Source organism: Pipistrellus hanaki (assembly GCF_964339955.1).
Source record: "Pipistrellus hanaki genome assembly, chromosome: 5".
Classification (NCBI taxonomy): Eukaryota; Metazoa; Chordata; class Mammalia; order Chiroptera; family Vespertilionidae; genus Pipistrellus; species Pipistrellus hanaki.
In genome coordinates this window covers 69,453,766-69,468,301 of record NC_140507.1, presented here as the reverse complement: position 1 = coordinate 69,468,301, position 14,536 = coordinate 69,453,766, and the positions used below count along the sequence as shown (strand labels likewise).

The 14,536-nt window shown below is 56.2% G+C and overlaps 2 protein-coding genes across 2 annotated transcripts in view; both read left to right on the top strand.

Moving 5' to 3' along the window:
• EPHX2 (epoxide hydrolase 2) overlaps positions 1-3,163 on the top strand; it is a 42,542-nt gene extending 39,379 nt beyond the window's left edge. Inside the window, exons 16-19 of the mRNA XM_084883923.1 lie at positions 265-334; positions 733-813; positions 2,536-2,594; positions 2,732-3,163. Of these exons, the coding sequence (XP_084740049.1) occupies positions 265-334; positions 733-813; positions 2,536-2,594; positions 2,732-2,810 (289 nt within the window). The 3' untranslated portion in view covers positions 2,811-3,163. The remainder of the gene's footprint in view (positions 1-264; positions 335-732; positions 814-2,535; positions 2,595-2,731) is intronic.
• Positions 3,164-9,354: 6,191 nt separating this feature from the next.
• Positions 9,355-13,499, top strand: LOC311623330 (uncharacterized protein). Its single transcript, XM_084885339.1, is given in 5 exon segments — positions 9,355-10,045; positions 10,537-10,588; positions 12,337-12,362; positions 12,364-12,383; positions 12,386-13,499. Coding segments are annotated over 5 exon segments (906 nt in total). The 5' UTR covers positions 9,355-9,512; the 3' UTR covers positions 12,661-13,499.
• The last annotated feature ends 1,037 nt before the right edge of the window (positions 13,500-14,536 follow it).

Here is a 14,536-nt window from a genome sequence, read left to right as displayed (position 1 = left end):
AGGGCACTAAACAAGCTCCCACCGCTTACGTGCCAGCCTGGGACGACATGGAGAGTCCTGTGGGGCCGGCTTCCGTGGGACAATCCCCTCCACAGACCCATGTGTCCCCAGGCTGGCACTTCGGCACGATTGTGCTGGGCACAGTCCTCTTCCCCCCAGAAGCTCGGCTCTCCCTGGGAGACTGGTGCCCGGTGGGTCCGCAGCACAGTCATGGACTAAAAGCTTTCCTCTCTTTATTCCCTGATCTGCACCCCCCACACACAGGGGTCCCCTAAACTGGTACCGAAACATAGACAGGAACTGGAAGTGGGGCTGCAAAGCCACAGGAAGGAAGGTGAGTGCTGGGTTAGTGTGGCTCCCTCCCCCATGTGCGCACCCCCACCCCAGCTTCCCCAGGCCCTGGGTCCGAGCTGCGGGTGGGCAGACTGGCCTGCTGGCTTCCTCCTCTCTGTCCTCTTCCTCTGGGCTTTGGGAAGGGATCCTCAAGGGTTTCCCTGGGGGCTGCTTTTGCTGACGCTTCTCTTGGAACGGGTGATGCCTTCTTCAGGCCAAGCGTGCCAGAGCCAGAGCCAGAGCCATGGCACGCTGCTGGCTCCTCGGCGGCGGCGGGTGTCAGTAGTGGGGAAGCAGGCCTCCTGCCCCGGAGGAGGGAAGCCCTGAGTTGTGGAAGGTGCAAAGAGGGGACATTTCCCCCTTTTCTGGCTGTCACCACTTCCTGTCGTCTCTCCCCAGATCCTGATTCCGGCCCTGATGGTAACGGCAGAGGAGGACCGAGTGCTCACTCCCAAGATGTCCAAGCACATGGAGGACTGGGTAAAGGCGGGGCTGCCTGGGGCCCTCGGCGCCGTCCTGGGAGGGAGAGGGCAGGTGTCCCCGAGGAAAGAGGCAGCTGAGGGCAGAGAGCGATATTCTCGTGAACCACTTGCTGGTCCAGGGCTTCCTCAGTGGCATCTCTGTCACCTCCTGGGAGCAGCAACATGTGTGGTGTGTCCTTTTCCTTGCACCGATGCAGTCTCATTCATTCATTCACTCGCTCCTTCGTTTATTCATTTCGTGGGCTTGTGCTGTGGCCTTACGTGTGTTGGGACCGTGTTAGATGTTGAGAAGGTTAAGATGAGGAAGATACGGACACTGCCCTATAGGCGCTCCCTGTCCTGCAGTATTAATCCCATACTCAACCCAGGCGGAGAGCAAGAACCTGGGGATGAGAGGGTTTTGAGGCGAGGAGCATGCATGCTGGGAGAACGGCAGGAGCTCCATGAGGCCTGAGGACCTTGCTGGGCCCTCTGGGCCAGGCTGAGCTGGTGGGCCACGGGCCTGAGAGCCACCGGAGGGGCGTGATGGGATTGGAAGCTCCCTCTGTTAAAAGTGTGGAGGTTGCCGAAACCGGTTTGGCTCAGTGGTAGAGCGTCGGCCTGCGGACTGAAAGGTCCCGGGTTCGATTCTGGTCAAGGGCATGTACCTTGGTTGCGGGCACGTCCCCAGTGGGGGGTGTGCAGGGGGCAGCTGGTTGATGTTTCTCTCTCGTCGACGTTGCTAGCTCTCTATCTCTCTCCCTTCCTCTCTGTAAAAAACCAACAAGATATATTTAAAAAAAAAAAAAAAAAAAAGTGTGGAGGTTGGTAGTGACCGGGGAGGCCTGCAGTGGGGTGACCGCGGGCTGGCTAGCTGCTGAGCGCGGCCCGTCCCCAGGTGGCTGCGGCCTCGTTGGCAGCATCAGGCACAGCGGGGAGGGTGCGCGCGGATTGCTGCCACGTGTGGGCTGTGGATCCAGCTCAGGTGCTGCGGAAAGCTGTGAGCCTACGGGCCTCGCTCCCTGGTCCTGACCCTTGAAGGTTTCTGTAGAAATTCAAGATCTCCTGCTGGTCTGTTCCAGCCCCCTGTATCTGACTGCTAACCTCACTGGGGTGTGTTATGCTTCTGAGAGGAAAAGGGCATTTCCCCCCAGCCTTTCCCACACACGGTCAGGGTTCAAGGCTGTGTCGGGAAGAAACCCACGTCCCAGCTGCTGCACTGCTGCTCCCTCTGGGTCCGGGGTGCTGGCTGCAGTGGCCCACTGTGGAGTTCAGGTTCCAGAGGGGAAGCCAGACGGCCCCCAGCGAGACAGCCGGAGAAGGGGACACCGTCACGTCTGCATGGCGAGAGCCAACAACAAGCAGGCCCCTCCCAGGCAGTTAAGGGCTGAGAACTAGTGATTCTGAGGGGAGACAGTTGTGATGAGCACAAGTGAGCCCAGCTCAGCCACTCTGTGTGGCCTTGGGCAAGTTCCCCAACCTCTCCGAGCTTTCCCATTACCGCACAGGATTATGGGTACGCTCCAGTGAGACAGTGTATGTAGAGCACCCAGGACATAGCAGTTGCTCGATACGTGGTTATTCCTTATCTAAAGAACGCAGTTTTTCAGGGCAGGGCCAGCCTGTGGGGAGCAGAGGGGAAGGTGCCTCCTCACTGGGGCCCCCTTTCACGTCGCACTAACCTGAAACCAGACCCACGGGCACTCTGCCATTTACTTTTCTGGCCCGTGTTTTCTTCCAGATCCCCCACCTGAAAAGGGGGCACATTAAGGACTGTGGACACTGGACCCAGATAGAGAAGTAAGGAGATGGGGTCCCGGGCGGGGGCCATTGGGACTTCCTGTTCACCTCAGTAAAGGCCTTCCTGGGCCAGCCGTTCACCTGCGTGAGGTGAGCGGGTCCAGACGGGTACGAGTCGTCTTTCATTCCCTTTCCAGGCCGGCCGAGTTGAACCAGATCCTCGTGCAGTGGCTGGAAACCGATGCCAGGGACCCGCCAGTGGCCTCGAAGCTTTAGGGTGTGCCCTGGGCCAGCCCCTTCATCTGCTGGGCTGCTGCTCTTGGCACCACGATGGGTCTTACCCGCACCTCTCAGAACCAGCAGCCTGCTTCTGAAGGGCTGTTTTCTTTAAAGGAAGTGAGTAATATTGGACGTAATTGTAGATACAGGCAAAGGCTATTAATTCTCTGGGCACAAATGCATCGCTTTCTCTCTAAGGATGATTCGTGTTCTCTGAGGGGACAAAGGGGATGGCTAAGGGGATGACTTCTCTTTGACTAGGCCATAGTTTTGTAGCAAAATCAGCAGGTAATTTTGGAGCATTTCCACAGAGATCGGAACTTTTGTTGAATAAAGCTAAGTAATTGTGATCCTGCTGTGTTGGGAGGGGGAGTTGCTCTAAGAATGTCCCTCTGGCCTCCCCTGGAAGCCACGTCGCCCGCCCACCCTGCTCCAAGTCCCCCGTCTCCCCGTCTCCCGCCCAGTCCTGCCACCGCAGCCTCCTGACTGGTGTCTGTACCAGGTCTGATCGGAACATTGCAGGGCCTCCCCGCTGCTCCCCTAAAAGCTCGTGGTCTGCCTGGCCGTTCTCCCCCTGACCAGGCCCTGCCGATCACTCCCCGATTCCCAACGGCCACCAGCATCACCGAACTGAATCCCTGCACCCATCACACTGATCCTCCTCGACCTCCCCCTGAGCGAATGGTCCTTTAGCCTGCGGTGTTCCCACCTGCCTCTCCCCCGCCCAGACCCCAGCGGGGCCCTGAGCCCTTTCCCCCTGCCCCCAAGCATGGTGTGCTCCCAGATGGCAGCCGACCTCCCTGGCTGCACTTCCCGCAGGGAGAGCTGGGAGGATGGGCTCTCTGAGCTGAATTGTGAGTCATGATGAGTATAAAGTAACCAGGCCAAAAGGATATGGGTGTCCGTGTGTGTATAGAAAGTAAGGGGAAGGTCAGAAGTGGTCTCAGCTGTCATTAAGTACCCTGTGTGCCTGGATCCCTACATACACTGATGCCAGGGATCCGCCAGGGGGACCTCAATGCTCCCCATCTCACAGAGCGGGAAATTAAGGTTCAAATAACTTGCCCAAGGTCCCTTGGCTAGTGAGAGGCAGAGCCTCGGTTCAGGCACATGCTGCTGTCTGGTTCCGCAGGCTGAGCTCCTTTTGATGCTTCGTGGTGTTGAGCATCTTTTCGTGTGCTTATTGGCCATTGTCTATCTTCTTTGGAGAAAAGTCTATTCAAGTTCCTTGCCCATTTCTGAATCAGGTTGTTGGTTTTTTGGTTGTTGAGTTGTAGGACTTCTTTATATATTGTGGATATTAATCCCTCATAAGATAGACGATTTGCAGATACTTTCTCCCGCACTTTTTAATCAATTAAAAGCTAACTTCCATGTTCAAAGGGTCACAGGTTAGGACCTAGCCTCTGCTTTTCATGCAGCTCCTCACTGTGTTCCGTGACTTTAGTGCCAAGACGGAAGGGCAGAATGTGTCCACATTAGGGACCCCTTGGGACTCTGGCTTGTGTCAGAATTTGGAAGGCAGAAACAATTCTTGGCTTATGCAACTCAAAGTGGAAAAATTCCAGAGAAAGCCCAACACAGTGCTCTTAGTTGGCATTTGAATCGATGAAGGGGTGGCATTGGGTCACTGCCTCTTTCACGTCTTCTGGATTCAGATGGAGAGAGCTGTGAGAGGCAGGGGAGGGCTTAGAGGGTGCTGTGGGGGAGGAAGGAACGTTGCTCTACTCTCCAGGTTCTCTCGGCTGGTCTAATGGTCCAATAGACATGAGACAGGTTAGCAAGAGAAAATAACCAAATGTAACGCATACGGGAACTCTGCACACAGGAGACAGAGACCCCACATGCATGAGAGGTTCCGAGACAGACAGGGAACATGGGTGTATTAGACAACCCAAGCTAACGATGACCTTGGGGCTTCAGAGGGGAGGAAGGTCACTGAAGGACGATTAGAAGAGCAGATGATCAGTAATTAGTGGCTTGCTCTGCCATATAGATAGGTCATAAAACATCACCGCTGATCATCTCTGATTCTAGGCAAGCCCCTAATTCAAGTTCTTCTAGGCAGGTGAGAAGGTGGGGCAGAAGTTTCTTTTGAGCCCACAGAGCTCAAAATAATCCACATGTCGCACAGGCACATCTTGGGGTAACTCCTCCTGAACCCCCACGGTGCCTTCCATTTTGTGTCATATGTTGAATGAACTTTATGCCCTGTGTCAGATTTCCTTTTACTTATTTAATCTGAGGGGGGGGGGGGGGAGGGAGGAGCATCAGTTTGTTGTTCTACTTAGTTGTGCATTCATTGGTTGCTTCTTGTATGTGCCCTGACCCTGACTGGGAGATCAAACCCACCACCTTGGTTTATGGGGACGATGCTCTAACCCACTTAGCTACCCAGCTGCCCTCGTCATATTTGAAAGAGAATGAGCTGGCTGAGTGGGACAAGGAAGTAAGATCTGCAGGTCAGAAAGCATTAAATTCCTCTTGTTTCAAAGATGAGTTGAGTTACCACACACCAATTGTACTTGGAGTTTATTCTCACGGATTCGCAAGTACAGGCAGGGAAGAGATCAAAATACAAGCTTCAGTGACCATCAAAATAGTAGCATTAATTTCCCTTGCCAACAACGGTGTGAAGAAAGTTAAGACTCAGCAATTATTGGACAGCTGAGCCCATCAGAGCAGAAGAAATGAGCAATAAACCATCGCCCTCGACCATGGGATGATGGCAACGGAGATTGAATGAACTGATACGCATCGCTTTTGCTGATTTGTATATTTCCATGTAATTTTATTTTCTTCAATAAAGGCAATTTATAAAATGGATGTGACTGGCTCCGGGTAGGGGAGGAAGCGTCTCCTCCAAGGACAAATGTTCAGGGTCAACAAAGAGAACCTGGTATGGCTCCAGGCTCGGAATCTCAGCAGAGGAGGGAAGAGGGTCCCTTCCCAGGCCCTCCCACATCATGGCACAGTTCCTGTGATGTCCCAGGGCAGACTGCGTTCAACAGAAGAAGAAAACTTGGGTCTGACTGTGGTCCAAAGGGGCATTTGTGGATGCGAGCAGGACGTACTTTGCCTGAGGTGGTAGGGACTGGGCTTGTGGGTGGATGGAAAACAAGTTATTTGGGATGACACTAGGCTGTCCCTCAGCACTGCTTTCCTTTCCCTCCTGCCCCCTCAACCACCTTCTTCCACCCCCCTGCCTTCGGGCTTGATGCTTTCCCACCTCCTGGCCACAGCCCAGGACCCCCTTCCAGGGCTTCAGGGAGGGGACAGTGGTCAGTCTGACAGGTGGTTTCTCGGCCCCAAGGCCTCCCCCACCAAGCCCAGCCTTTCACAGGCAGAAAGTCAGGTTCTGTGGGTGTCTCTGAGCCCTCTTCCCTCTGGCAGGGATGGAGCGGGCTGCACAAGACCTGCCTCCTGCCTTAGCCCAAGGGAAACGCGCAGAGGAAGGAAGCCCAGCCTTGCTCTTCTCTCTCACAAAGGCCCTGGTGGAGACCCCCGCCCCAGGGGCTGACAGACATGGTGTATTGGTCAGCTGGGGCTGCCACGACAGAGTGCCACAGACTGGGGAGCTTCAACAATACTGATTTATCTTCTCTCAGTCTGGAGGCTGGAGGTCCAGCATCAAGGTGCTCACAGGGTCTGTTTCTCCTGAGGCCTCTCCTTGGTGTGTCAGCAGCTGTCTTCCTCCTGTGTCCTCACAGGTCTGTGTCCTAATCTCTTACTAGGACACAGTCATACTGGATCAGGACCCATCCCAATGCCACCACTTGGACTTACTGCCTCTTTAAAGGCCCTATTGCCAAATACAATCACCTTCTGATGAACTTGGGCGGCACCCAATTCAGCTCATAACGCAACCCTTCCCCAAAGTTGGCTCTGCTCTCTGGTCTGGAGCTCCACAGATCCCTCACTCATCTCTGGGACACCCGTCTCTGGGACACCCTCTCTGGGACTGAGCTGCCTCTGAGCACTGCTGTCCACTAGCTGGGGTTCCCTGTGGGGAGCTCATAGTCACCACCACCCCACCCCCACTCCCGCTCCTGCCTCACCCCTGCTCCCGCCTCACTCATTGGAGGGTGCATTTCTGTGCTTACATAAGCACATATGGACTTGGCAGCTCAGTGGAAATCTTGGTTTGACTCTGACCCTACCCCACTCCCATTCCAGGACTTCTCATGTGCGTATCTGACCCCAAATCCACTCTCAACTCCTCCAGCTTGGCTTCTCTTCCTCCAAAATTCCAGAGCTGCTGATCATGTTCCCACTAGACACCAGGTCTTGGCTTCAAGGATCTGATAAGCCAAGATGCTCGGTGGCTTATTAATTTGTCACACAAACGTACATCAGGCAGGGGCTCTGTGCCAGGCGCTGAGCTGAGGGACGGTGCTGCAGGCAATAGTGTCCCGCAGCTCCGGCCAGGCCAGCTCGCAGCAGCAGGTGGAAGAGCTTGCTGCCACTTCAAGCTCTAAGTGTGTCCCCGGAGGCTCGTGCTCCTTCTCTAGCCTTTATATCAGTCCGGAGAGTTAGACAAAGGTACCCTCACCTCACTAAGGAGGAAACTCAGGTTTGTGACCAAAAAAGGGGGGGTTCTATGTGTAGGGAATAGGCCTCTGTGATCCATCTTCAGCCTGGTCCACTTTTAACGGAAACGTTACTGAATTTCCCCAGGGCAAACCGAATTCAGGGAGGAGGGGAGAGGGTATAGGAACAAAGAACTGTGTACACGAGCCAGCATCGTGGGGGAAACCCCCAGGTGCTCAGGACAAGACACCTGGCACCTGCCTCAACTAGACAGGGGAGGCGGAGACAACTAGAAAAGGCCTCAGCGCCCACCCCCACTCCTTTTCTTAAATAGCCCAATAAGAGACCATTGGGCCATTAAAAAAAAAAAAAAAAAGAAAGAAAGAAAAAGACCTAGCGACATAGGAGGAAACTATTAACCCCATGGTACTCAGCCAATGAGAAAGCGGAGGAGGGACTCTCACTGCCTAGGGATACACAGCCTGTGACCACTGCTCCGTGTGTGCCTGTCAACTGGACACTGGCTCCTGCGAGAACGTAGTGAGTCTCATTTTGTGCCATACTTCTGTCTCCCAGCCCGTTATTTGAATTCGGACGCGTGAGCATTTCTCACTGGGTGATCATAAATCCCCAACGGGCCAGGTCATGGGGGGGAGTCACGCCCCAGGCATATACCTTCATTAGTAAATGGTTTTCCGTTGCCTTAAGCAAGCCCTGCCCATTGCTCTGTGCACCTTTGAAATAACCACCCTCAGAGCACAGAAGGTTAACTATCCCGTAATCCCATTCCCACCTTGCTTTCCCCCAACTCCTTGCAGCCCCTCCTCATGTCAAATGCAGAGAACAAACCGCAGAACTGTTATTGGGAGCATCGGAGACCTCACTCCCTGGGAAGTGGTCAGTTTGGCTCTAATCAACTCACACAAATTCTCTGCGGGCTTGGACATCTCTTCCGTAGACAGGTTCACAGATTAATCAGCAACACGTGGATGAGAAGCCCTGGTCCATCTGCCCTGAAGATGGGGGAGTGGAGACCTCAGGTAGACCAAGCCCTGTCCCTGTGCTTCCCAGGCTAGGACCGCGCCCTCTCATCCCAGCATTGCCGGCCAGGTGAGAGCTCCATGCAATGGGGACCTGGGGTGGCCAGCACAGTAGCCTGTAGCCAGGTAGTGGGCCCCAGAGGCCCCAGGGCTGCATGGCTTGGGTGCCTGCCCCCTGCAGGCCCTGCGTCTTGGAGAAAGGCCTGTGTGCTGGGGCTGACTCAGGCATTGCCTTGGCAGGTGCTAGCTCTGGCCAAGCAGCGAACAAGTGGCTGAAGGCAGGGGAGAGGGGGGGGGAGGTACTCATGACCCACATGGGCAGGATGAACCGAGTCCCCCAGGTCCTCTCAGCCCTCTCCTGCCTGCCTCTGCAGGCCACCAGCCTCAGCCTCCATCCCAAATTCCAGAGCAAGATTCCTTAGCCTTTTCTCCCAGGCCAGATTCCTCCTCACCCCTGAGTCCCAAAATGACACTCCAATTCCTGATCCGCTATTGATCACCCTCCCCAGAGCCCTTTCTGGGCTTGCTCAGGCCTTTTGTTAGGTCTGTGCGCCCCCTGGTGGCCATGGAGAGAATGCCCACGCCCCTCTCCTGCCAGAGCCTCCTCTCTAGTACAGGAATGGTTAAGTCAGGGGTGCTTACCGTGACAAATTTGCACTTACCTGGTTTTACATATGAGGAAACTAGCTGGGATAACCTCCTCGCGCCCAGCTAGTTTCTCCGCTGCTCAGGCTGACAATTTCCACCTCCTAGAAAACGTTCTGGCCATGAGATCCGTCACGGCGGTCATGGACCCTGATTGCTCATTAGCGAGGACCGGCTCCAGCAATTGATTTCGCCGCGCTCTGTTCTCAGGGCCCGTGGAACGAGCTTGTTTGTTGAAGTCCCACAGATGTGGATTCTCATCCCCGTTTCTCCCTACCACCATGTTTGCGTGACCTGGAAAGAGTGGCTTCAAGCCCCTGAGCTTTGATCTCCTCCCTGTGAAGTGAAGAGAGACTGTTTCTACCTCCCAGGCTGCCATGCTAGGCTCAGGACAGAACCGGTCTTGCCCGGGGCAGGAACTGATAGATGTTATTTCCCCTGGCCTTTCCTGTCCAGTTCTCCTCTTTGCCCAAGTCCCCCCAGGATGAGAGTAGGTGGCGATTTTGAACTCCATCCAGCCAAGCCCAGCAGCCCCTGCAGGAGCTGGCCCTGCATAGTTGGTGCCTCTCCACATCTCTGCAAGGAACCCCACCTTCCTCGTCCAGGCGGGGTTGGGGGGAAGTGCAGCAGCGGCAGCCAGGAGGCCTGGATGCTAGTCCCAGCTCTGCCAGTGACCTTGGGCAAACCCCTTCTCTTCCCTGCTCCTTATTCCCTTTCCCTGTGCAAAGGAAGGGCTGCCCGAATGTTCACAGAGCTCCAGCTCTGCCCTAGCCCCGCCCCTAGCCCCTTGGGCTGCTGGCAGTGGGAGGTGGCGGGCGCTGGCTGCAGGCTGGCACAGCCGTGCTCTCACTCACAGGGAGCTGGCCACAGGGCAGGGCTGGGCGACGGCCCTCTCCTCAGAGCCTATGCTGGTCTCTTGCAGGAGGACCCGGAGAAGGAGCCGGTGACTGTGGAGGCGGGCGTCCTCCTGGCTGGCCTGCACCCGCAGCTGGGTGAGCGTGGCCTGGCCTTGTCCCAGTAAGAACCACCTTCTCCACTCCTGGGTGGGCCAGTGCTCCCAGCACCCCTGCCCTGGCCTCGGCCGGGCACTCAGGATCTGGCAGGTTCAGTGACTTTAATGTGGGAATAGAAAGAAACAGGCCAGGGTTGAGCTAAGCATTCAACAACAGCCTTGCACAGGGGTGGGGAAACCGTGGATTACGCTCCCCTGCAGGGGCTCAGCTTCACCACGGGCCACGTGACCTCTGGCCACTGGAGGGTCACGCTGAGCCCGGGGTCAGCTGATGCATCCTGGTTCCACCACTGTTGTCCATGTGGCCAGGGGCAAGTCTCTGCCCCTCTGGCTATGGCAGATTGCCGCCCTGGAATATGGGGGTGATCACCACTCTCCTAAGCACCATAAGCCCATGGGGTGCTTAGGAGAGTGTACACAGTCAGTGCTCAGGGTTTGTGATGGGCTTGGGGCGTGAGACAAGGCTCCTTCCAGAGCCCTCACCCTGTGCTGTCAGATTTCAGCATCGCCGGAGTCGGCATCACGGGTCAGTGTGTCCTGCCATCCAGGTGAGCAGCTCTCCTCCGAGCACCGGCTCTGAGGGAGAGACACAGAGCAAACGCTGTGAGTGGAGCCGGGCCCCCTGTGGTCCAGGCTCAGGATCAAACTAAAACCGCCCCAAAGGCAGTTCCTAAGGAATTCCCTTTGTTTTGCCGAACACCAAACACCATGAGAGAATTGCTATCTAGGCCTCACCTTGTTCTCATCAGCAGGGAACACGCATGTTGGCTGCTCTTGTCCTCTGCCCCCCACCCCCCCTCTTTCTATCACAAAAGTCTCAGAGGATCGCCAGGCAAGCGGGGCGGGGCGGGGGGCGGGGCAACCTGAGGGATGAGTGAGCGGGAGGGGAAAGCCTGAACCCCGGGTTCACCACAATGACCCCCACCCCCAGGATTCAGCCGCAGTCCTGGCCCACAGTCCTGGCCCACTATCCAGGGCTGATCTCACACGGACTGCCTCCGTTTCCCAAAAGGATGAGCAGAGGAGGGCAAGAACTCCGAGTGGCCACAAGTCAAAATGCACACGAGGTTTACTGGCCCTGTCTCCCAGGGAGCCCCGCCGAGCAGACTGGCCTCTGGACAGCAGTAGGAGACCCACACGTTACACCGCCCAGGACAGGGAGCAGGGGTGGGGACCGGTGTCTCTCACACCCACCGCGCACCGGGCGCTTAGCTGATGCTGCCCACATTCTCTCTGGGAGTTATCACCCTCTCTCTGCAGGTGAGGAAACAGAGAGGTAAAGAACGCGTCCGCGGCCACACAGCTAGCAAGCAGGTGCCCAGCCTCTGTGCATCGCTGGGCCTGCTGACGCTGTCACCAGCCAGCCCTCGCTCACTGCTCTGGATCTTACCCCAAACCCGGCTATTCTAAGAAATCATTCTGACGCCCTCTCTCCCACAGGGGCCGCCGTGGCCCGTTTCTGCCAACGTGTCCTCTCTGGTCCTGGTCACTGCGAATCAGAATTAGTTCAGCTCCATCTGTTCCCTCACCCCGAGCACCCAGCCACCAGTCACACACGTCAAAGCCAATTTCCATCCAATTTGGCAGGTGGCGGCATGTGGGGAGGGACGTACACGGCCATGAAGCAGGCGTCCTCTGGAGGGGGGGCCAGGGGGAAGATACTGGAGCTAAACATCTGTTCCAGCAGCGTCCGTTTGACTCTTCGTAGGAACCCGGAGGTTTCTGGTTGGGTGAGGCTAAGGAGGAGAAGCTGGTTCCGGAGGCAGGTGGGTCCCCAATGAGGGGGTGGCTCAGCTCGGCAGAGATGGTGCCAGGAAGAGCAACCATCGGGGGACGCTGATTTCTGGGGCTGTGGGTTGGGACAGCATAGCCGGTCCTCCCCCAGATGCACGCACACCCTCCCTTTGCCTTCCCAGGGCCTCCCGCCCTTGGGAGCCCAGTCTCGCCTTAGACCTCCTCCAGGCTGGAGAGCTGGCTGCATCCTGGCTGTGAGGCCCACAGCATGGGCAGGGCAGCCAAGGGGGAGACCAGCCACTGGGCCCTGTGGAACCACACGTGATGGACGGCCCCCCTCCCTGCTGAGGGCTGATGCCTCCCTGTCCCCACATCTCCTTTCTCCCTTCCCAAGACGGACACTCCCCCAGGCTGTGACTGTGGACCCAGCTGGGGAAGTCCCTGTGGCTGACGACAGTGACCTTTCAGGAACGGGTGATACAAGGACACACAGGAAAGCAAGGACTTGATCCAGAGTGTACTGGAAATGCCCTCCGGGGTTCTGAAGCGGCTCTTCTCCCAGTGCCAGGTGGTGGCGCTGACCCTGCTGGGGTGACAGGGCCATCCTGGAGTCCCCGAGTCCAGCAATGCAGGCCAGGCCACGGGATGCACCTGTGCCGCCTCGGAGTCGCCCTCACCTTCCCTGTCACCCTGCAGCGTGTGCCCCAGTCCCACCTGCCGGGGGCCTCCTTCCCTCCGCCCTGAGAGAGGGCCCTTGCCTGCCACCCCTCAGCCCCTCTGCAGGGACCAGGACCGCCCCCGGGAAGGGAGCCACCCCCTGGGGAGGCACCAGAAGGGGGTGCTGCAGGGAAAGGGTTCTCTGAGCCATCGGAAGTTACACATTTAGAAGGGTCCCCTGCAAGGAAGAGCTCACCTGTGTGTCTCCAGTTCCTGAAGTGAAGCCAGGGGCAGGTGCGACTCCGAGGATGGAGCCGTGTACGCTGGAGAAATAGCTACGAGGACCCTAACGCCAAGGGTCCTTTGAGGAACCCATGCACTAAAGGGAAACAATGCAAGGCAGCGTCTGAGCCAAGTTCCGAGAAACACATGAGCCTGGCTCACCTGAGTGTACACTGGCTTTGTTCCCGCGTGGCAGGGCTTCTCCCAGGTCAAGAAAGGCCCAGAAATTTCCAGAAATTTCCAAAACGGAATGGACAAAACGTGGGTTTGTCTTCATTTTCGATACCCACAAAAGAGCGCCCTCACACGCAGAGTGAGAGAACGCCGTGCTGAGCTCAGGGTGCTGCTTTCTAGACAAATCCCTCCTGCTCTCAGGCAGGTGAGCAGGTGCCGGGACGCAGCCTGCGTTTGGAGCACGAGCATCCTTTGATGATCAGTGCATCCCTGTGATGTCATACACGTGAACATAGACAGGCTGGGGGCAACCATGGACCATGCGTGAGCCCTCAGGGGTGGGCGCAGGCAGGAGGAGCCGGGCAAACGGTACTGTTGCCCACCCTGCACTGAGCAATGTCATAAAGTAGGGGCATTGTGATGGAGGAGCTGAGAAAATCTCAGAGGCAATCGGATTTCAATATTGACCTCATAAATTTGATCCTGTGGTCTGGCATTTACATTATCAACTTGGCTGATTTGATAATCATCCGTGATATTGATAAGCCCTGCAGAATTGGGCCCTTCTCCAGTTGCTGTGGAATTATTGAATGCTTCCTGGGTTTGCCAAGATACTGCTAGCACATGTGTCAAACACAAGGCCCCCGGGCCAAATCCAGCCCGCCAGGCCTTGCAATGTGGCCCGCACCGGGCTGTCATCACTGCACTCCGCTGTCAGTTTATGACATTGTCAGTTTATGACTGTTCAGTAAACCATTCAGCCCGAGATTTAGGCTGGATTTTAGATTTTGGCCCCTTCTCTGATTGAGTTCGACACCCCTACGAGTATAGCAGGCCGGAATCAGACCGGGTTCAATCTCAACTTTGCCACTTACCGGCTGCTCACCTGCGTGACCCCTGTTATTTCCACAGCCTCACGCTCACTCCCCTCTCCCCGGTGCGGTTCACATGTGAACTTTGTGCTTTCTCGTGAATAAGAGTTCCTGGAATGCTTTTATTACAGAATTTCGGCTCATTTGGGGGCACACACGTGAAACCATCTCAGTCGTTCTGACCACTGTTCCAATCACTGGATAACATCTCGAGCAGGTTGTTTTATTCCTGAAAATGTCGCAGTGAATAAACAACCTGCTTACTTTGGACTGCCAGCCTCATGTGCAAACAAAGCTCTTCCCTCCCCCATCAGGTGAGGCGGGCGGAGGAGGTGAGGAGCATACACTCCGCTCTCTCACGCCCCCTCCTGTTCTGAGGCCCCCAGAGCTGAGTAGAAAAGGGGCCTGGGTGGGCTCTGGACCCCTCCCAGCCTCCTCTCTCTCTCTCTCTCTCTCTCTCTCTCTCTCTCTCTCTCTCTCTCTCTCTCTCTCTCTCTCTCCCCCTATCTCTCCAAGCTCTTCTAAGGTTATCTGAGGTGGCAGGTGTCTTGCTTGGTCTGGTGACTTAGGTGGCTACTGCCAGGTGGTCTCCTTCAGACAGGAAGCTAGTTTCCTCAGACAAGCCCTGACCTTCACTCAGCACCCCCACAGAGCGGCCCAAGCCCCCAGCCCAAGCCTCCAGCCCCCCGGGGAGGGACAAGGTGCTGTCACGTGATGAGCATTTTCTTTTTCTCTTTTGAATTGAGACCATTTTAATGTATTACACTTGTAACCACG